At 37.2% G+C, this 23,136-nt stretch overlaps 2 protein-coding genes and 1 non-coding gene across 5 annotated transcripts; 2 read left to right on the top strand and 1 right to left on the bottom strand.

Moving 5' to 3' along the window:
* Positions 1-3,989: 3,989 nt before the first annotated feature.
* Positions 3,990-7,159, top strand: LOC107782257 (histone deacetylase HDT1). Its single transcript, XM_075237207.1, has 10 exons — positions 3,990-4,191; positions 5,047-5,117; positions 5,224-5,433; positions 5,631-5,649; positions 5,729-5,776; positions 5,885-6,045; positions 6,231-6,329; positions 6,447-6,528; positions 6,645-6,774; positions 6,865-7,159. Exons 1-10 carry the CDS (start codon positions 4,179-4,181, stop codon positions 6,917-6,919), a joined length of 888 nt encoding a protein of 295 aa, XP_075093308.1. The 5' UTR covers positions 3,990-4,178; the 3' UTR covers positions 6,920-7,159.
* A 3,082-nt stretch (positions 7,160-10,241) lies between these two features.
* Positions 10,242-14,450, bottom strand: LOC107782256 (splicing factor U2af small subunit B). Of its 3 annotated transcripts, XR_012702288.1 has the most exons (7): positions 14,165-14,450; positions 13,486-13,572; positions 13,322-13,403; positions 12,752-12,878; positions 12,200-12,643; positions 10,654-12,095; positions 10,242-10,552 (listed from the first exon to the last, which is right to left on the bottom strand). XR_012702288.1 is itself a non-coding variant. In XM_016603122.2 (6 exons), the coding sequence occupies exons 1-6, from the start codon at positions 14,399-14,401 to the stop codon at positions 10,507-10,509; spliced, it is 1,023 nt and encodes a 340-aa protein (XP_016458608.2). In that variant the 5' UTR covers positions 14,402-14,450; the 3' UTR covers positions 10,242-10,506. The 3 variants fall into 3 exon arrangements, 2 of the variants coding, with proteins under 2 accessions (XP_016458608.2, XP_016458607.2); XM_016603122.2 differs by lacking the exon at positions 10,654-12,095; XM_016603121.2 differs by having other exon boundaries at positions 10,242-12,095.
* A 103-nt stretch (positions 14,451-14,553) lies between these two features.
* Positions 14,554-14,636, top strand: TRNAL-UAA (transfer RNA leucine (anticodon UAA)). Its single transcript has one exon. It is a non-coding gene; the product is annotated as a tRNA-Leu (tRNA).
* Positions 14,637-23,136: the final 8,500 nt, after the last annotated feature.

Raw genomic sequence — 23,136 nt, forward strand, 5'->3', positions numbered from 1 at the left:
TGTTTGTTATTTTAAAAAAAAATAGATTCATTCATATTCATACTTTGTTTGATTGTTCTTGAATCCGAAATTTATATAGCTTGATTTTTTGTTTACCATTTATGATTATTTCTTGAATTTGTCTCATAAAGTTTAATATAGGAATTGTTGGTTGTAATGTTGTTAGAGTTAATTTTAAGTTCAATATTATTGAATTTAGAAATCTAAATATACCTGTTTGATTGTTGTTGTTGTTGAATCCGAAAATAGGCTTGTTGTTGCTAAAAATATTGTTCAATCAAATTTTAGTTGTTCTTTGTTGTTCAATTTGTGTTCATGTGATATTGTTGTTATGATGTTCATCCGTGTTCATATTGTTGTTTGAACATTGTTAGAAATTGATCATATTGTCTATATTTTGGTTAAGTTTGATTAATTGATTGTTATAGCTGATGGGGTAGTTTGGTAATTTGTAGTACGTTCAGGGTTAAAATGGTAATTGCAATAAGGTCAGAGGGGTAGTTTAGGAATTGTACATTTTGTAATTTTTTATGTGAAGCATGGGGGACAAAATGAAATGGGGTGAGTTGTGATATAGTTATTTAATATAAAGGGGGGACAAGACAAATTTTAGTGTGGGGGAATCTTGTATTTATTTATGTTAGGCATGGGGGACAAAATATAATGTGGTGGTGTGATATATTTATTTAATGTAATGGGGATGAGTGGGAAGATAATGGGTTTGGTAGAGAAAATGAGTTGATTTTAATTTGATTAAAAGATTTATGGGATGAGATATATATATAGAAGTCTTGAAATCAAGAGAGGAGGACAGAGAGATACGAGAGAATACAGATAGAGAGGAAAAAAATCTGACAGAAAGAGAATAAGAGAGAGAAAAAAAGGGCTGAACATTTAAGAGAGAGAAAATTCTGAAAAAATATTTAAACTTTCAAATAAAAAAAAACTAAAAAAAAAATCTTCTGCTTTCTTTCATTGTTTGAAATTAGCATTAATTGTTGTTGTGTCATCAAAGCTTGAAGCTTTGTTTTGGGATTAATACTCCACCGGTTTGCAAACTCTGTTCCTGGGTTGTTACTGTTGCTGGATTGTTGCTGCTGTGTTGTACTGTTATTACTGCTGCTGATTCTCATCTTTATTTTCTTTTGCTTCCAATATCAGGTACACAACTGAAAAGCTGGTTATTGTAATCCGAATATGAAGCATGAATACGAAAAATGAAGAGTTGAAATTCTGAATTAGCTTTAATTATATTCTGATTTTTATTTGTATGTACAAATTATTTAGTTTGCAAAAAATCAGAATCATGCAGCTATTTAATACACATAGTGGAATATTCGACGATAGCTTAACAGTTGAACTATCTGCATATATTGCCTAAATAAATAAATGGTGTAGTAACTTCGTCGAGTCAAAAAATCAAACGAATAGGCCATCTAGTAGGAACTTGGTAGAAATATTGTTTAGAGTAAATATTATTGGTTAATTTCAGCATGTAAATAAATTAAGACTTTTTATTTTATTTTATTTTGTAGAGACAGATTTAATAGAAAATAATGTAGGCATTTTAGGATTGTCTTTTAAAAATAAATGAGATGAGCCTCGCTTAATAAAATGTATAGATTGCGGGGCCCTCAATAAATGTACATTTAATTGCTTAGAATTCGGGAGGAGTCGTTTAGCAAATTTCTCGGCCCTACCCAAAATAATGATACGCTAGTCGCTTTAGGCGCGTATTTAATAATATTATCTTCTTAAACTCGGGTGCGTATTTCATACGACCCAAATCCAAATCCCAAAACATTGAATAAAATGTGTTCCGGATTGCGAGTGCATTTCATGTGACGTAATCCAAAGACATGTTTTAAACAATGTTCACATTCTTGTAAAAATAAAAATAAATAATGATAAAAGCGGTAAAAAGATAAAACTTGCACATAAGTTCATATTTGTATAAAAATCAGATAATCAAGCCGAATATAACAGTTGAGCGACCGTGCTAGAACCACGGAACTCGGGAATGCCTAACACCTTCTCCCGGGTTAACAGAATTCCTTATCCGGATTTCTGGTGCGCAGACTGTTAAACAGAGTCATTATTTTCCTCGATTCGGGATTAAAATTGGTGACTTGGGACACCCTAAATCTCCCAAGTGACGACTCTGAAATAAATAAATAAATCCCGTTTCGATTGTCCTTTAATTGGAAAAACTCCCTACGTACCCCCGCGGGGGCGGAAAAAGGAGGTGTGACACTAGTGATAGTGAATATACTACACTCACCTCTAGAAAGAGATGATGAAATAAGAAAATAATTTCACTATTATGGCATGAATAACCATTGATCACGTAACTATTATGACTATGCCATAATAATATGACAATGTGATTATTAAAGGGCATAAGTAATAGAAGCAACATATCTTGCCTATAATAATTTTGACCATAACCATAATGATATAACTTTCTCCTTGAAAGAGATATTAACCATAAAGGTTTTAACGAGGCACATTATTTGTTGAATAGACATTCAAGGGGTAGTGTTATAAATAGAGTTATATTTAAGGTGAATGTCTATATTTTAAAGAGATTTTAGGGCTTATTACTTAGTGGCTAAGTAACTTTTTTTTTCCTATAAATAGATGAGTTCTATTCTATTGTAATTCATCCCAAATCAATAAAAATTCTCACTCTACTTTCCCTCTGCAATGCTCTTCTTCTCTTACTATTTTATAATATTTAGTTATTAGTATTACTGAACACATTTATCTTAAAGGCCTCATGGTCTCACCACCTCAATCACTTTCTTTCTCTGGATGCATGGTACTTATTTACGAACAATAAAACCTGCTCAACATCGAAATTCGAATCAATTTTAGAATTATTTTCACAAAAAATATATTCGAAGTGAAATTTGGTGAAGGCGCACAAATAACCATTTTAGGACCTAAAATGCCAAAGTTTACAAAGGCAAACTTCAAATCTTTGGGTTATGAGGTTTCAAACGTTAGATCTATCCAAAATTTGAAATATCATAGCCAAAATCAGACCATTAGTCGAACTAACGTTAGACCCGAATGTTTAGAGTTTTAGTTTTGGTAGTTCAAACTTCAGACCAGCGGTCTGAAGCTAGTCATTGACAATTCAAAGTTTAAACCCATGGTCTAAAGTACAAATTATCCTAAGTTTTTTCACCAAAATCTTAATTTAGTTTCTTGTTCCTTAATAAACATTTCACCTTAAGTATTAAACTTGTGACTCAATAAGCACCTACACTACTTCAAAGAATAAAAATTGAACTTGAAAAATGTTTCTCAAACCTCTGTAGGATTAGTAGTAACAGTTCCTAAATTATAAAAGCATCTAATAAACTAAACCTAACAATCAAACCTGCTATGTGCTTCTTATCCAGTAGGTTTTAGCGGATATTTTTCGTTCTTCATTCGATCCTTAGTAGCCTTTCCAAAGATAGAATAAAATGTGGAACTGGGGAGATAAAAGGAAAGACTTTCGGGGCTGAAAGAATGGAACTAACTCTAACGGACTCCCAATTGGATTGGAATCTTCGGCCTATGGGAGTCAACTAGCTAAATGAAAAAAGAAGAAACGTCGGTCTAAAATTGATAAAAACTTCTAAACTTTAGATATTTTTCAAAAACTAAGGGTCAATTGATTTTGTGACTCTTTACAAATTTATTTTTAGTTTTATGACTCTACCTCTGTTATTATTCATACGAGATTTGCTTTTACACATAAGAAATATATTTTTTACACATAAAAGATTTAAAAAGGTTATTTTCTTAATTTTAAAATTATAAAGGGGCGTGATGTACAAATATCAAATATATCATATTTAATAGAGGTGCTCAAAGCGGCTACTCGGTGTTTGTCGATAAAGAGTTCAAATGAAGCCCAGCCCATGATGGGATGTTGGGCTGCCTAAAAAGGCCCCATCTGGTTTTCAAAGTACAGAAAATTGAACAATTTTTTTGTTGTCAAATTTGGGAACTAAAAACCCTAGGTTTACAAAGCCTCACCGGCAACTTTTGCTATATAAACCCTTCTAAAACCCCTCTTTCTTCCGCCCTCTTAATTCTTTGCTCTTTGCATATCAGTCTTCTGTCTCCTCCTTCCTCCCCTTTCTCCGCTCCAAAACTTAAGCTTTCACCAACAATCAGCAATGGAGTTTTGGGGTATGCTTTAATAATTCAATTGTTTGTGTATATATGTGTTACTTCTTTTCTTTTTTCTTCTTTCGTAATTATTTGCAAAGAAAACATGTTGGTCAATCTTATTACTGTGTTTATGGTTGAATGTTTTGACTTGTAGTGTTAAGGTTTGCATTAATCTTGTTTGGGTACGTGTAAAAGCTATAAACTTTACCAGGCTTTATTGCTATTATTGTTGTTTTAAAGGTTCAATCTTTCTAATGAAATTTAATTACCCAAGTTATGACATAGACGAAAGAATAAAAACTGTAAGCTTTCCTCAGGGTTTTGGGAAAGTTGAATGCTTGACTTTGAAATAATGATTCTATGACATCACTTTTAGTTTTTGCTAAGTTATAGAGTTTTTATAGCTGTATACTCTTCATAGCTTAGTGACTTGCTAAAAAAGGTGTCTTCGAAATTATTGGTGTGAAATAGTCAAAACCAATAATGTTTGATTTGAACTGGATTTAAAACTTTTGCACCAAAACCAACCAACCCCAAAGGCTTGTTTTTTATTTTTTCAAATATAGTATATTTGTCTTTTAGATTTTTTAAAAGTATATAACATGTTAAAGGATTTAAGTTATATACAATGTAAAGATTTTTGTACCATCAGTGTTGTTTGACTTACTGTAGTAGTCAGTGTATACATTTTTTATGCCTTCACTTAAAACTCGTTTATAAAGTGAACCACAAACACCTGAGCTTTTTTCTTCAAACTTGCTCCTCAATTTGTTTGTTGTTATTAACTGTTTTCATGGTTGTAGAAGTTAGTTCTGACACCATGTGCCGTGGAACTTGTTAAAGTGACGTCTCTTTCACATAAATTATGTGTAGGTGTTGAAGTGAAAGCAGGAGAATCTCTAAAGGTCAGGCCAGAGCTTTATAAGCTCATTCATATTTCCCAGGTTAGTGTTTTTGCTTTTGTCTTTGTATTCTCTCGTACTAGCTTAATGTCGACACTTGCATATTCTTTCCCAGGCATTTTTGAACGCTGAAATATTTATTTTGCAGGCAGCTTTAGGTGAAGTGAAGGATGCCAAAGAAGCCAAAAATGTTCCACTACGCGTCACTGTTGGAGAAAACAACTATGTCATTGGAACTCTATCAGCTGAGGAAAGACCTCAATTGATGTTTGACTTGGTTTTTGAAAAGGAGTTTGAACTTTCACATGGCTGGAAAAATGGGAGTGTCTACTTCATTGGATACACAGCTGATGACCCAACATATCCTTTGCTTAACACTATTCGATTGTTTTGTCAGTACTTTTTAATACTAAATATTACTCCACTATTCACTCAGCAACATAAAAGCTCATTAATTTTATTTATGTTACCATTTAATGGGATGCACGGGTTATTGGTTTTCTTCTTCGTATTGTTTTCCTTGACTTCACCTTTTTGGTTGTTTCTTCTGTCTCCACTGATGAAATTGACTCAGGTGAGTATTTGGACGTCAAGTTATGTTAGTGATACATAGATTTGTAGCTTAGTCTAATGTGTTTTTTTAATCTCTCTAGAGGATGAAGATTCTGAGGATGAAGAGAGTGTTTTAGCTGCTCTAAATGGTTAGTTCCTTAAATCTCTTCTCATGTTGTCACTTTGTACTCTCTTTTCTCAAATTCTGCTCTCCCAATTCTTATTTCTCAATGTCTGTTGACTATCAAAATTCTTAGGGAAACTTGAGGAGACAAAGGCTGATGTGAAGGATGTAAAGCCTGCGACAAAAGAGGCTGCACCTACTAAGGCAAAAGCTACAGTAGCAGAACCAAAGAAAGAGGCGGAGTCTGATGACGATGATGATGAAGACGATAGTGACGAGGCAGAAGATGGCATGGTATGATTCATAATGACTTTTATGATGCTTATTCTGCATATTTTATTTATTTACTATGAGGAAAAATGCATTACCTCATGATTACCAACTTGTTTTAATTTTAAGCCGTATATTTGCAAATCGTTTGTGTAATTTGTATTCTGTCCAAGTGTATTGAGCTTTTTTCTTCGCTTTGGATTTTTTAGGATTCTGATGGTCCAGAAGGAATGGATTTTTCTGACGATTCTGAGGATGATGATGATGATTCAGAGGAAGATGAGTCAGAAGAAGAGACACCTAAAAAGGTACTACTACATTTTGCTTGTTTAATATTTGTGCTTAATTTGTTTCATACTTTTGGGTTGAAACCATTTGGCTTAACTTGCATAGTGTTTTGTCTAACTGAGTGTTTTATGATGAAGTCTGCTCAGAACAAGAGACCTGCTCCACCTGCTAAGGCTGGTTTTGCCAAAAAAGCAAAACAAGCTACACCCGACAAGTCAGGTTCGATTTTTTTTTTTCATCCTTCAGTTCTATGATCATGGGATTATGAAAGACAACTTAATAATGAATGCTGATGTAGGAGCTCGGTTCCATTGACTAATATTGTCTTTTTGCAGGTGGTAAGAAAGGTCCGGCAACACCTGCCTTCGCTAAGCAAAATGGTAAACCTGCAGCGGCCAATGGTAACAAGGGGAAGGGTCAGAGCCCAAAATCTGGTGGCCAGTTCTCTGGCAAATCTCCCAACAAGTATGTACAAACTCATTTACAAAGCCCATTGCTGTCATTTGCATCTTTATCTGCAAATGACTAATTTTTGATTGACTATTTGTCTTGCAGAAACTTCAGTGGCCAACAAAAAGGTGGTTTCAAGGGCAAGCGTGGGAAGAAGTAGGCTACTATCCGTGGTGGACAAGACGGGATCGCATATATGAAGTCTTTTTGAAGAGGAAAAAAGTATTTTTATTTTTGATTTAAAGGGAGATTATCCCTGCTTTAAGCTATTTTCCATAGTTACAAGTAGGTCAATTTTGGATGAGTGTTCTTTCCAGTAAGTTTTGTCGCTATATTCATTTTCTAGAACACCTTTTGTGATACATTTTTGATATCTTATATTAGCCGTATTCTAAGTTAATTGTTTTGTTGCAGCATAGCCCATTAAACTGTTGCACGCATTATCTTACTGTTACAGATTGCATTTGCTAAGATTTAACTTGTGTCATAAAACAATAAGTAAATTTTGTTTAAAATTTTGGGAAGTTGGGAGAGGACCTTGATTAACTGTCATGAGAACTGGTACCCATTTTTAAATAACTTAAAGCTTTGAGGCCCTTTTGGATTCTTGACTTGCTCCACAGTAAAAGACTTGTCATTGAATCATGTATTCTCCAGACACTAGTATTTTGAGAATTATATCTATTGAGTTCACAATTCATGCGCATTAATGTCTTGTCCATATCTAGGATTTGGAGGTTTTGGGTACCATATTATTTTGAACTTAGACATGATACTATCTATATACATGGTTCTAGACATTTGGTCAGTTTGATCAACTCTGGGTTTCGGTTCTAGATGTAGTGAAAAAACTTAGGAGTAATAATTATGACTATTTGGTACAAACTTCCAATAGTATATTCGATATCATCTACATGAAAAATATAGAAAGACAAGGACTTGTTCCATTTTCTGGCACTTGACAATATCTTCCAATTAACAAATGCCTACCATAATGAGATGAGACCATGTGATCACGAATAAACAAAACAGTACTATAGCATTTTAATTCGCAACAGGCACCAGACTGAAATCCATGATCTGTAGCCAAAGTGGTGTCATCAGTGGCGGATAGCTATGGGTTATTTTGTATTTGTATTAAGAAATTTACTTAGTAATATGTCTAAATAATCCATCCCTACCTTATCATGTCTTAGATTCCAGAATCCATATACTCAAAATTTTGACTTAGCCTCTAAGTACCATATTATTGTAATCTCGTCCCAAGATTAAATCGACCTCTACAGATAACTTTCAGAAATAGCAAATTGACGCCGTATCAAAAAGATAATTCGGCAAACACTTTGGTTGAAAATATCGCAGATAAATCAACCAAAATTGGCTACTGGAGGAATCTTCAGCCCCCTGCCATTAGTACCCACCATCTTTTGTTACTCCGGGTGGTGAGTCAAACATTTATACAATTCTTATACACACACACAGACACAGAGTTCCAATATCTCTTAGTTGCTGGAACTACTTAGGATAAAAGTTAAAGTAATGCTTATTCTATTACACACGTTTAAGGAATTAATATTTCAACTGTTTTTTCCAAAAAAATCAAGAAGTAGTCAGGAACACTTTTCAATTACTCTTAAATGATCGCAGGGTGTCCCTCATTATTAAACTAACAAAATCAAAATTTTCATCTTGGTCTAGTAGTAAGGTAATCGAATGGTGTTGTGAACCATGCTTATTCCATAAGGGCCTGTGGGCTAGAAATGGTGAATGAGACTGAGTCAGTTGGGATTATTGGACTGAGTAAAATATTGGAGAGTTTTATTGGGAATATTAAATAAATGTCCTAAATAAGTTCCAACTTACCAACCTCTAGCCATTAATCATAAATTTACCAAAACTATCCAAGCACATATAAAATTTGAAAACCCAAAGAATCAAATGCAAAAATCTCCTTTCATATTTTTAAGCGTGATTAGCAATATTAGATGCAAGACGGAAAGGAAATTTCACGGATGAGGTAGCAAATACGGTGATGAAATACAAAAAAATATAGATATACGATTCCAAAAATCTAAGCAAAAAAGGTCATTTTTCGATGGGTATGGTTGAAATTCATTGAAAACACATAGATGAGTCAATATACAAAATTTGAGGAAGATTGGAGGTGATTTGGACTGATTTGACATTGAAATTCGTAGTTAAAATCGAGTTCAAAAAATCCTTTTGCGACACATGTATCAAACATGTATCACACATGTATCTCACATACAGGTATACATGGATATATATATGTGATACACATTTGATACAAATATGATACACAAATGATACACAGTGTGATACACATATCATTTTTTTTTCATGTTCATCTTCTACTTCGAATTTTCAATTCAAACCACCTCAAAACTCCATCAAATCATCCCAAAACTGAGTTTCAAGCTCCTTAAGATATACCCAATCTATTCTAATAACACCCGCTCAAAAAATAAAAAATTTAAACTTTTTTGGCTACAAATAGCTAATTGGCTAATATTAGTAATATTTTTTGAATTGACCAATTTTTGTAATAAACTACTTATAAATGGACATAGCTGGTAGTTTCCCAGTTTTATTTGTTAAAATAGCACGGTCTAGCCAGTTTTCGGACTGGTCATTCAAAAATAGCCAGCGTTTGCTAAGTCATTAAAAAATAGCCATTATTTTGCTGCAACAGAGACCGATCCAACATAATATACTGGAATTTGGTGCACATGTGTATGAACTTCCAGCATATTATGCTGGATCGGTATACTTTGTTGGCTCTAGTATAATATACTGGAGACTGGAGCACCGATGCTCCAAACTCCAGTATATTATGCTGGACCGATATATTATACTGGAACTCCAGTATATTATGTTGGAGTATTTTTCTGGATTTTGAACAGTGTTTTCGTTCAAATTTATCTTTACATAAAAAGTGGCTAAATTTCGATTACTTTTGAAACCGTGACCATTTTTGAATGACCACTTGTAAATCTGGCTATTTTTGAATTTGTCCCGTTTTATTTGGGATCCAGGCCCATTTAACAAATGGCTAAAAGGACTAGCAGTGAGATAGAACAGGATTATGCGTATTGTGAAGAAAAATGTCTGTTCCCCTCAACCCCTTTCAGGATTATGTCTAAGCTTCTCATCTCCCTTCTTCTAATTGTGCGTATTCTCTTATATCTACAACTATCTCAATCTCCTTATTTCCATCATTAGCTTGCAATTTGAGCGTTAGTTCGGCTACTAATAATTGTAATAGAGTGTTAGTTCTTATCAATATACTTTGAGATTGCAGTATTCACTACAAATACTTTGAGATTGCAGTATTCACTACAAATGGTCCGTCTTGCGAATGTGAATTAGCTTAGCTGCACTGAACACATCTTTCAATACTGATCCTAAAAGCAATTGGAGCAGGAAATCACCCAGGGCACAGCCCCTGCTGCCGACCAAGATCAACAAATAAACGATGATACTTAAATAACATCAAGATTCTCTTCCAGAAAAGTTACAAACTACGCATACGGGGACCTAAAATAGTCTCGTACAAAGTGGTCATCATACATATAGCAAACACAAGTCCAGAAAATGCAAAGCCCACAATACCCTATTCCGAAACTGCATTACCCCTAAAGAAAAGACGAGCAAGTATTTCAACATCACTGTCTCGAGCAGTAGAGGAGGGCTCAGTCGTCGTTCTCTCTTCCCTGCAAATGCCTGTCAAACCAAAACCGCCGAGGTAAATCCTCTGACTTTGCTCCAGCACCTGTACACAGTTCATGGTAAGCTGTAATTAAAATCAAAATCTTGGTCCTTACATGCAGGGAAACCTGGACCTGCAAAACTCAATAACTGTAAGACCAATACCGATTAATAAATTTGAAACCAAAGAACAGTTCGAAATCTACTAGCCTGGATGAGCTCTGGTCATAGAAACCTGACTGCACAAACTAGCAAAATGCATTTGCAAAATATACAAGTATAATGATGCATGTAGTCATCTGCAAAACGACCTAAAAAACCTAGGGGTGAGGAAAAAAACATTCGAGCTGGACAACCTAGAAGAACAAATGAATGGCCAAGAAATGATGTTAAACTGGAATGTTTGATAAAACAAGAGAATTTCTTCATTTTTTCACATAATGTGATCCCACTTAACAACAAAAGACAATTTTATACAATGGACAATGATGTTATAAAAACGTTAAGAGGAAAGTGTATTTTGGAAAATCAAATTTCATAAGTTATTCTTGCAAATTAATGAACGGGCATTCGTATGATGATAGTTATCAATTGCTACTTTAAAAAATCACATCAAGGTAGAAACGACACATGAAGAGGTGATACGACATTCACTGAATTATACACCAGTTTGACAAGCTTTTCAGACACTGCTCTGAAATTCCAGTAAATCAGGACAAGAACAACTATAGCTGCACCTTAGATTTCTGGCTCTCCATCACCTAATTTAAAATTTAATTCCTAATTTATCAGAGATATCATACAAATATATTCTGAAATATGAACCAAGAACCAAAAAAAATAAAAAATAGATACATCAGTATTACTTTCTCCCAAACAAAAAAACAATAGTTTGTGGAATTTGAACAAGCCAGCAGCGCAATGTTGAGGAATTTCAGTTCATAACAATAACATGTCTAAGAGAAATGTTTACACCCTATAATGTTACAAACCTTAAAAATATTTTCAAAATTTGAAAAAAACAAAACAAGTGACAGAAATGTTGAGGGCCCAATTGTGTTTGTGGTAGTTGAAGACTGAAGTTATGTGTTATAGTTTTTTGGAAAAAATAGTTTGTTAAAGTTAAAGACTGGGGGTGGAAAGGAAGTCTGAAAACTTTCACCACAAATATATGTTCAAACCACTATTGCAACTTTAAAACCTTCACTTGAATAACCCTAAGACTTCACAAACAAACTTCTAAATACAAATAAAATAGTAACTCTTTAAAATAGTAACTCTTAAGTTCACGTGTAGTAGTGAGACAAACAATACTTGTCAAGTAAAAATGGGAGGAAAAGTAATCTTGGAAGACATATGAAGATGACAATAGAGCATCAAGGACTAGAAATAAAAAGGGATTTCAGAAAGAAGTTCTGTCAATCAGAAGAAAAATACGGGCAAGAATGACAAACAGAATCCGGAAAGAGGAATTAGAAGGATGGTTTAAAGGGTAGACGTGATAGTAAACAATGAATTACGCACAGAAAAATGCATGTCAAAAGCCAGAATAAAAAGGGTTGAAACTTTTTCAGATTGCTTATCAAAGATTTGAAAACCTGCACCGCCTGCAAGTGGAAAATGGGCAGTAAGCTATGGCAGGTGGCCTTTCACAAAAGACAACACTTTATGACAAAACAAAAGCATCAATAATAAGGACAAGGACACAAACCACTGCACGATATTTTCATCAGTATCCATATTCACTTTGTTCTCATTGCTAATTGTAGTACTGATCTTGGTTTTGAACATATCCATTCTCATTATTTTCATTTTTGTAAGTACTGTCTTCATTAGCCCTGTTAGCAAGTTAGCCAGTTCTTTTTCCCGGTTCCACTGCTCTATTCTCGCACGCCTCTCTTCACTGCCATCCCGAACTGGACTTCTGTCTCTCCTGCCACCAGGACTCCTGCTCCTACCCCTCCTACGATCAGGGCTTGTACTTCTGTTCCTCCTGCTACGACTCTCATAATAATGGTCCCTATCATCATACTTTCTACTATGACTCCTGCGAGAGCGCTCATCATAGCTCCGATGCCTATAAGGACTTCGGCTCCTGCTTCTGCTACGGCTATGCCTTCTCCTATACCTTCCAAACAACTGATGTCTCAATTCCCTAAATAGTCACCATAAAAGACAGGTCAGCCACAACTTAATTTCTAGGACTACCGAGTTCAAAGTTAAAAGAGTTTTATTATTCATTTTTACATAGAGTGGCAGTAACCTGCTGATCCTTTTGAGGTGCATAAAGTTGCAATATCCACCGCGGTTGCAAACATTTTCCTCGTACTGTCTACAGGTGGCTTCACGAAAATCAGTCACAGGAGAGAAATCAACAATGATGGGCCTTCCTGCAGAGTTTGTTACCAAAGGGAGCATAAGGAAATAATCATAATATGAACTACTGGTGACAAACCGAAAACCTTGAAGTTGCTGACCCCTTTGAGGTGCATAAAGAGGCCAATGAAGCAAAAAATTATGTTATAGTGTGCAAATTTGGAGCCAGCAACCTCAAGGTTGTCCTGAACACCCATTGCTGCTGTGCTAAAAGTCTTAAGTTGTGTCAAGGGTGCTCAACATTTAAGTGTAAATTGATAAACAACAGATTTTTGACCTAACACAGTATAATTTTCCAATGAAGGGTGTATGTTCAATACAAGTTGGTTGTAGCTTCAACGCAGGTCCTGATAACACTAATCCATACTTGACATGCCCTTTGCCCATTTTGAATTCTTTTCTCCTCTATTAAAAAATTTTTAACACCAAAATGGTTAGTGAGTAGTAAAAAACTTACCAGCATAGAATCTTCCAGTAAGACTCTTCAGTGCATTTCCAGCCTGCTCTTCTTCTCTAAACTGAACATAAACATTACCAACCTGCATAGAAGACATCATTACATAGTTATATAAACCACCAGCCCCGATCAATGGATAGATCCAAATAGCACAGAAATCTTACCATGTGATCAGCCAGATTGTCACACACATTCAAGCTCTCAATCTCTCCATACTTGTTCAGTTCTTCAAACAAGTCTTCATAAAAATCCTGCAACAGTACCATCTTAATATCATATTCCAAATTTCCGATTTGTCACATCTCCTAAAGTATTCTCCAAGAACATGAACCACAAAGCTATTTGCTAACTATGGATTAAAGTTACATACACTGACAATGTAAAGATTCTTTTACTTTATGATTGAATTTGTAATAAGAAGTTAGTTACCATTTTTACCTAATTCCCAAGTAATCCTTGTTAAGAGATTTACCTGTAATTATCTAATAAATTAGACAACTTTTACACCGTCAATGCATACCATCAGAAATCATAAAGTTACCAATTACTCCTCTCTCCCCAAAGTATTCTTCAAGAACATAACATGGATGAAAGTTATATCTACTAACAGTACAAAAATTCTTTTACACTATCCGTGAATTTTACCTGCTGTGATAGGTACTCCACCAATTTTACCAGATTACCAACTAATGCTTACGAAGAGATTTACCTGTAATTAACTAATAAGTTGAGTAATTTTCACACCGTCAGTGCATATAACTTAAACTCAGAACCACTAAAAGGCAACTCAAAAGAATCAATCATAACATAACACGGGTAGAATCACGATTATTTGATGTATACCTCAAAGTGCTGCTGGATTTTGTGAGGATCAATGGGATGGCCTTGAGGATCGACGCCAGGGGTAATACTGTCAGGTCGTTGGTACATGTTGGAGAGGAGAATGGTAGGGCTAATACTGGGCTTAGTGTGAAGCCTTGAACAGCGATCGCCGTGTCTACAAGCTCCGATTTTGAAGTAGAATGGGCAATTTACCCTGTCCTTTTCCGTGCCGAAAATCGAAGCCAAGTGCTCTGCCATTGCGATTTCAGATTATCGGAAATCTCTTTCTCGAATTGTAGAGGAAAAGATGAAGTTGAAGAAATTATATGGAATACTCACTGAAGACGCTTCTAGATAGTTCTAAAAGTTTTATCTATAACTATTGCAATGTGTGTTTTGGACCACAAAGCGGTGGTTTGCCCGAGTGGTTAAGGGGGAAGACTTAAGATCTTCTGCACATAAGTGCGCGTGGGTTCGAACCCCACAGCCACCAATGTATATTACAAATTTCTGTACTAATTCCTTTTTTCTTTTCATTCTTTGGATTTTTAGATTTCCTACTTTCTAGTTTTATCTATTTTTCATATGTTTAAAAAACTTTAGTTTAAGAGGGGATTCAAATGGATGTTGAAAATTATAATGTTAGGGTGGAACTTTATGACAACTTCCAACTTAATCATTTTTTTTCCTTTTTTTGTTTCAACTTTATCTTTTATTTTCATATTTTTAATAAATGCCCAATTCTCATATATAAAAATGTTTTTCCTTCTTAATTTTTTTTCCTATTACACCAGGAGACTAGGCAAGGGTGAAAAAGGATAGGATGACAGCGGGAATCATTTTCCTTATCACATGTTTTCTTCTCAATTCCTTTTTTTTTTTTTAATACAAATAACTTTCCTAATAACTTTTCCCATTTACCTTCAACACATCACCATTTCAAAAATAAAAAGATTTTCACCCTGAAAAAGTACGCTTACCGGAGTCGAACCCAGGTCTATTGCTCAGAAGGCAATTAGCCTAACCGTTGGACTACAAACACTATTGGTCTTTAGAACATCAATGAACTAATCTATTTTCTTTTAATAACTAGCCAACATTTATTAATTATCAAGTAAGAAATACAAACCCAGTCTAACTCAAACGCAGTCAACTGATCTCAAATAAAAGACACCAAAAATCCAACTAACTTGAAAATATCCTAATATGTAGGTGTAAGATGAAGAAGCACTCCTAGGGATGGTTTCTTCCTCATGTAGTATATGTTCCAATTTCTTGTGATATTGATGGTCTTACGAGTGCTGGGACAATGAAAAGCTTTTTAGAAAGCTTACTTTATGGGCAAATATTTTTTGTTAATACTCTTATACACATGGGCGGATCTATAGCCCTAATTACGGGCACGCGAATTCATTATCTCATCGTCAAACAATAACAACAACAACCTAGTAAAATTTCATTAGTGGAGTCTGGGGAGGGTAATGTGTACGCAGACCTTACCCCTATCTCGAAGGAGTAGAGAGGCTGTTTCCAGAAGACCCTCGGTTCAAGAAAACAAAAAGACAAAAATGAGACAATATTAGTATCACCACAGAAATCGCAGAAAAAATAGGAACAATATGAAATCTAGAAGAAAGATGCAAAGCAAAAGCGAAAGCTAATCAAAAGGTCCTGCATTGAAAAGCGAAATAGTAAGACACAACATTGTCACTAACTATCTTAGACAAAAAACTCTACTAGACTAGTCTTACAAATGTGCGAAGTAAGGCAAGACTCAACTACCTCCTAATCTACAACCCTAATACTCGACCTCCACATCTTCCTATCAAGTGTCATGTCCTCGAAAATTCGAAGCCTCGCCATATCCTGCCTGATTACCTCACCCAAATATTTCTTAAGTCATCCTCTACCTCTTCTCATGCCCTCCACAACCAGCCGTTCACATCTCCTTATTGAAGCATCTGGGCTTCTCCTCTTAACATGCCCGAACCATCTTAGCCTCGATTCCCGCATCTTGGCATCAATGGGAGCTACGTGCACCTTCTCCCGGATAACATCATTCCTAATCTTATCCATCCTAGTATGCCTACACATCCACCTCAACATCCTTATTTCTGTTGATTTCATCTTCTGGATATGTGAGTTCTTAACAGACCAACACTCAGCCCCATACATCATGGCCGGTCTAACCACCGCTATGTAGAACTTTCCTTTGAATATTGGTGGGACTCTCTTATCACACAAGACTCCAAATGTTAACCTCCACTTCATCCATCCTATCCCAATACGGTGTGTGACATCCTCTTCGATCTCCCCTCCCCCTAGATAATCGACCCAAGGTACTTGAAGCTGCCTCTACTTGGGATAACCTGTGATTCAAGTCTCACATCTACGCCAACTTCCACCAGTTCAACGCTGAACATACACTCCAGGTATTCCGTCTTCGTCCTGCTCAGCTTGAGACCCTTAGACTCAAGAGTCTGTCTTAAACTAAGTATTTTATGTACGTATTTTTTAGAATTAGTCTAATATAATCTGTTGGCACCCATGCTACCAAAATATTAAATGGCGCACTTGGTTGAAGATTAGGTTATTTACCTTGAGGAATAGGGATTGATTCCCACTTAATATTTTTTTTGTCTACTTTTTTTAGTGGTGAACCCATGTTAAAGAAATCCTAGATCCGCCTTTGTTTATACAAATAAGAAGCTTGATACTCTTCATAGATTTTAAATGAGATTTTTACACAGATAGTCTGTCATATTCATTGTTTACTTTTTCTTGCCATATACATAGTTTGTACATTGATTATACATAATTATACACATATTATAACTTCATCGACTATTCTTAGTTTAAGCAATTTGATGGACGACTATTTGGGTTAATTCTTCATTTTAAATCCTCTTTTCAGTTAAAAATATCTAAAAGCTTCAATTTTACACAGGTACAAACTCAAAATATCTGATTTATTACATCTTGAAAGCCCGGCCCGTCTAAAAGCTCTCCTAGCGGCAAGCCCAGCTCCTCTAAGGCTTCCATCAGGCCTTTCTCGTTGATGCCTACAAGCTAAGGGCCAAGACTTCGAAGGAGAAAGAGCCTAGGAATAACAAAATATGAGAAATAGTCCTAATACTGCTGGTATGTACAAAAGACACGCTCGAATACCTATTATGCTTTTATCCTAATTTTCGATCTACACCCTTTTTACGAGGGTCATATCCTTACACTTTACAGTAAAACTATATGGAATAAAAATAGCAATACTTTTTGAAATTTCACTAGTTAAATTTTTTACATGTCATGTAACATCATTACACTTTCTCAAAATGTTACATGATTTCGTGAAAATAGTGTATCTTAATACTGCGCATCATAACATACGTCATTTATTTTAGGGGTTAGGAGGAAAGAAAGCTAAATCTGGTCTTAAGGAGCTATATTTACACAAAGGATAAGATATGTACTAGGTAGTTCTACAAAAGATAAGATATATATGCTAGGTTTCCAAACCATGTTATTCACGAGAAAAAGAGGATGTGCTATGGACATAGTATGCCGCATATTACAAACAAATTAAGGTTGTCCTGTCTTGGATGGGGTCTTGTTTTCACTAAATGAAAACCAATGGGAATAATTGGATTATTTTGTAGGCCGGTTGGAACAATAGACCAAAAAATGACTAGTTCCAAGCATAATAACAAAGACAAAAAAAAAAAAAAAAAAAAAAAGCGAGGCCCTCAACCAATGGAATTGCATGGAGTTGTGTGTAACCTTGTGATTCATGGTTTTGGACCACCTTAATTTGTCCGATCAATTTTGTGTTCATTTCCAACTTTCTATTGCCTAACATGGTGTAAATGTGAATGAAACTTACTTTCTATGGTCAAACATGGTGTAAATGTGAATCGAAACTTTATTTTGATCTTGGTATTTGTCATACTTAATGTACAACAACAACAACAACATCCCAATATAATCCCACAAGTGGGGTCTGGGGAGGGTAATATATACGCAGATCTTACCCCTACCCCGAGAGGCAGAGAGGCTGTTTCCAGGAGACCCTCGGCTCAAGAGAGCAACAAGAGACAATATATTAGTACTATCAATAGACTCATAGTAAATAACATAAAATACATAACATAAAATAACAAAATAACAACAATATAAGAAATATAGGAAATACGAAAAGGATGTAAGGTATACTAATATCCAACAGATACATCCCTGCATCAGTAGCTGATCAGTAGAATCCTAAGTCTAACTCCTAAATGGCTAGTCTCTCTCTAGTGCGCTGTAGTAATATTCACAAACTTCCCCCTAACCTACAACCTTAATGCTCGACCTCCACAATTCCCTGTCAAGGGTCATGTCCTCAGAAATCCTAAGTCGTGCCATGTCCTGCCTGATCACCTCCCTCTAATACTTCTTAGGTCTCCCTCTACCTCTCCTCGTGCCCACCACAGCCAGTCGCTCACACCTTCTCACTGGTGCATTAGTGCTCCTCCTCTGAATATGCCCGAACCATCTGAATCTTGCTTCCCGCATCTTGTCCTCCATGGGGGCCACACCCACCTTCTCTCGAATATCTTCATTCCTTATCTTGTCCATCATTGTATGCCCGCACATCCACCTCAACATCCCCATCTCTGCTACTTTCATCTTCTGGATGTGTGAATTTTTAACTGGCCAATACTCGGTCCCATACAACATAGCAGGCCTAACCACTGCTCTATAAAACTTACCTTTTAGTAACGGTGGAACTTTCTTGTCACACAAGACTCCCGTTGCTAACCTCCACTTTATCCACCCCACCCCTATACGATGTGTGACATCCTCGTCGATCTCCCCGGTCCCCTGAATAACTGACCCAAGGTACTTGAAACTACCCTTCTTAGGGATGACTTGAGAGTCGAGCCTCACTTCCACTCCTGCTTCCGTCGGGTCGGCCCCAAATTTGCACTCGAGGTATTCCGTCTTCGTCCTGCTCAGCCTGAAACCTTTAGACTCAAGGGCATGTCTCCAAACCTCTAGCCTCTCGTTGACGCCGCGTCGTGTCTCGTCAATTAGGACTATGTCATCAGCAAATAGCATGCACCATGACACCTCCCCTTGAATATGATGTGTTATGGCATCCATCACCAGGGCAAATAGGAAAGGGCTGAACGCAGACCCTTGGTGCAACCCCGTAACAACCGAAAAATGGTCGGAGTCGCCTCCTACTGTCCTAACCCGACCTCTAGGCATCTCCATAGAACATCCCTAGGAACCCTGTCATACGCTTTCTCTAGACCGATAAACACCATGTGGAGATTCTTCTTCTTATCCCTGTATTGTTCCATCATCCTCCTAATAAGGTGGATAGCTTCTGTGGTAGATCGCCCCGGCATGAACCCGAACTGGTTATCTAAAATAGACACCGTCCTTCGCACTCTCATTTCTACCACTCTCTCCCAGACTTTCATGGTATGACTCAATAATTTGATACCCCTATAGTTGTTACAGCTCTGAACACCGCCTTTGTTCTTATACAACGGAACCATTATACTCCACCTCCACTCTTCAGGCATCTTATTAGTCTTGAATATAACATTAAACAACCCAGTAAGTCATTCCAAGCCTGCTCTACCCACACACCTCCAAAGTTCAATCTGAATTTCGTTTGGCCCTGTAGCTTTGCCCCTCCTCATCTTATGCATTGCCTCCATGACCTCATCGACCTCAATGTCCCTACAATAACTTAATTCATGGGGGCTGTTGGCATTCCTCAATTCACCTAACACAATATCCTGATCCCCTTCTTCATTTAGAAGTTTATGAAAGTAGGTCTGCCATCTCCTCTTAATTTGGTCATCCCCCATCAAAACTTTGCCGTCATCATCTTTTATGCACCTCACTTGGTCCAGATCCCGATCCGTCCTCTCTCTAACCTTAGCGAGTCGGAATAACTTCTTCTCCCCTCCTTTGTTCCCTAGTTCCTCATACAGACGAGCAAAAGTTGCCGTCTTAGCCTCCATTGCTGCCATCTTCGCCTTCTTCCTAGCTACCTTATATCTCTCACTGTTCGCTCTCTTCTCCTCCTCTCCAGAGCTCCCTACGAACTGCAGGTACGCCGCCTTCTTCGCTTCCACTTTATCTTGGACAACTGCATTCCACCACTAGTCTCCTTTGTGGCCACCGGTGCGGCCTGAAGATATCCCTAACACCTCTCTCGCCGCCTTCCTTATACAATCAGCCATCGTCGACCACATAGTGTTTGCGTCCCCACTACTTCTCCAAGCTCCCATTGCCGATAACCTTCCTTCCAACTCCTGAGCTTTATCCTTAGTCAAGGCGCCCCACCTAATCCTCGGACGACCTCGTACTGACCTCTTCTTCCTCCTTATCCTAATACCAATGTCCATCACCAAAAGCCTATGTTGCGTTGCTAGGGTCTCACCTGGGATAACTTTGCAATCCTCGCACAACCTTCTGTCGCATCTCCTGAGGAGGAGATAGTCAATCTGAGTCTTCGCCACCGAACTTTTGTAAGTAACCAAATGCTCATCCCACTTCGGAAAACTTGAGTTCGCAATCACTAGATCGAATGCCTTGGCAAAGTCCAACAGCGAAGTGCCCCCTCCGTTCCGCTCCCCGACACCAAAGCCGCCATGCACCTCAGTTTAACCAACTGCAGACGACCCAATATGACCATTGAAATCTCCTCCTATGAATAACCTCTCCGAAGGCGGAATACTTCGAACGATGTCATCCAACCCCTCCCAAAAATGCCTTTTAATCTCCTCATCCAAGCCTACTTGCGGCGCGTACGCGCTAACGACATTTAAAGTACACTCACCCACCACCAATTTAATAGTCATTAGTCTATCATTCATCCACCTGACCTCTACCACCGAATCTCTAAGATGGTTATCTACCAGGATACCCACTCCATTCTTACCCCTCAGGACTCCAGAGTACCATAAGTTATACCCATCCACGTTTTTCGCCCTCGATCCAACCCATCTAGTCTCCTGGACACACGCTATATTAATCTTCCTCTTCTGAAGTATCTTCGCCAACTCTATAGACTTACTCGTTAGCGAACCTATGTTCCATGACCCGATTCTCAACCTATAGGCTTCTTTGCCCCCTCTACCTCCCCTACCTCCCGTCCCACACCCTGACCCCGGCCCCACACTCTGCCCCACCGGAGGACATGCCCTTAATCTATCATCCCAGATTGCAGCCACTACACCTACGACAAATCTCAAGAAGACTCACTAGTTCACAACGAACAACGAATCAAACTAGAAGGAAACAAATGACTACAAGTACACTAGTTGAATGATTGAACTATTGTGAGCCAAATTAACATCAATTTAGCTAACACCAAAAGGGAGACAGTAGAACGGGAGGTACCAACTCCCGAGAACCAAATCTGTGTTGATTTGTTGTACTTGATGTAGTTGTACACTCACGCACCGCTTCCCACCGCCCGTTGCGGACGCTCGTTCTGGTTGCTCTCCTTTGCTAGTGCTCGTGCACCCAACTTGTCTCCACAACTTCGAGAATTTCCCTGAAAACACAGAAAATACCACGACCCAAAAACCAAAAAGGGTTGTCACCGCTACCACTGGTGTAGCCCTGATAGTAGTAGGGGGAAATGTAGGGAAAAAGCAGAGAACTACACAAATATCTAATGAAATATATTGCCAGAACACTTGATAACTACTATAAATTAAGAAATAATCAGTACTCTTCTATAAATTAAACGAAAAAAATGTCCCGAGCGTTGGTAATCTGTATTTGCAGATTAATTTTGGAATTAAAATAACGTAAAAATAGAAATGTAGAAGAAATAGAATTTAATCCGAGCCTATTGAATTCATAGTGTTTTCTTAAGGAACTTAATTCCCTCCTAGTACCCGAGGTTTTGAATTATTTCCTCATAGGATAGAACGGATTACACACTGGTGTAGCGGTACTTCAAACCCCAGTGTTTCAACGAACACAATAATCGGTAGCAAATTACGCTTACTGTTGCTTTCTTTGTAGTCAAAACAATGCAGAAGAAAGAAGGAGATTTTAGAATTTCGTAAGAAAAAACTGAGGGAATACAATAACAACAACAACAACAACAACAACCAGTATAATCTCACAAGTGAGGTTTGAGGAGGGTAGGATATACACAGCCTTACCCCTACCCTGTAAGGGTAGAAAGACTATTTCCGATAGACCTCAGCTAAAGAAGGCGAAAGAATCCCTGATAGCAAGTAATAACAAGACAAATAACTAGAAAACTAAATCGAAGATAGCAACAGAAAATATGAAAGAGGTATCGATAACAAGTAATAGCAAGACAATATATTTACAAAACTAAATCCAAGGTAGCAAACGAGAATATGAACGAAGTACTGCTAGCAAACTATGGAATTATCGATGGCAAGTAATAACAGAGCAAGACATGCGAATATAGCAAACTAAGGATAAAAGGGTACCGTACTAGCACTAATACCATCGAACTAGAAAAGACAAAGGGAAACACACGACTACCTACTAATCTTCTATCCTAATCTTCAACCTCCACACCCTTCTATCTAGAGTCATGTCCTCAGTTAGCTCAAGCTGCGCCATGTCCCGCCTGATCACCTCTCCCCAAGATTTTTTTGGCCTACCTTTACCCATCCTTTTAACATGCCCGAACCATCTCAACCTCGCCTCACGCATCTTTTCCTCCACAGGGGCCACTCTCACCTTGTTCCGAATAACTTCATTCCTAATTCTATCTAACCTAGTATGCCCGCATATCCATCTCAACAGCCTCATTTCAGCTATTTGCATCTGCTGGACATAGGAGTTTTTGACTGGCTAACACTCTGCCCCATACAACATAGTCGGTCTAACCACTACCTTGTAGAACTTACCCTTAAGTCTTAACGGCACATTCTTTTCACACAAGACACTGGAAACGAGCCTCCACTTCATCCACCCTGCCCTGATACGGTGTGTGA

This window comes from Nicotiana tabacum, chromosome 18, assembly GCF_000715075.1.
Source record: "Nicotiana tabacum cultivar K326 chromosome 18, ASM71507v2, whole genome shotgun sequence".
In the NCBI taxonomy this organism is placed as follows: domain Eukaryota; kingdom Viridiplantae; phylum Streptophyta; class Magnoliopsida; order Solanales; family Solanaceae; genus Nicotiana; species Nicotiana tabacum.

Coding starts and splice junctions, on each gene's coding strand:
- LOC107782257 (XM_075237207.1), top strand. Junction 5,777..5,884: donor TGTTTTAGCTGCTCTAAATG/GTTAGTTCCTTA, acceptor CAAAATTCTTAG/GGAAACTTGAGGAGACAAAG. Junction 6,046..6,230: donor ACGAGGCAGAAGATGGCATG/GTATGATTCATA, acceptor TGGATTTTTTAG/GATTCTGATGGTCCAGAAGG.
- LOC107782256 (XM_016603122.2), bottom strand. CDS start 14,401: ATGGCAGAGCACTTGGCTTCGATTTTCGGCACGGAAAAGGACAGGGTA. Junction 13,573..14,164: donor AAATCCAGCAGCACTTTGAG/GTATACATCAAA, acceptor GTACTGTTGCAG/GATTTTTATGAAGACTTGTT. Junction 12,879..13,321: donor TACTGGAAGATTCTATGCTG/GTAAGTTTTTTA, acceptor CAAACTCTGCAG/GAAGGCCCATCATTGTTGAT.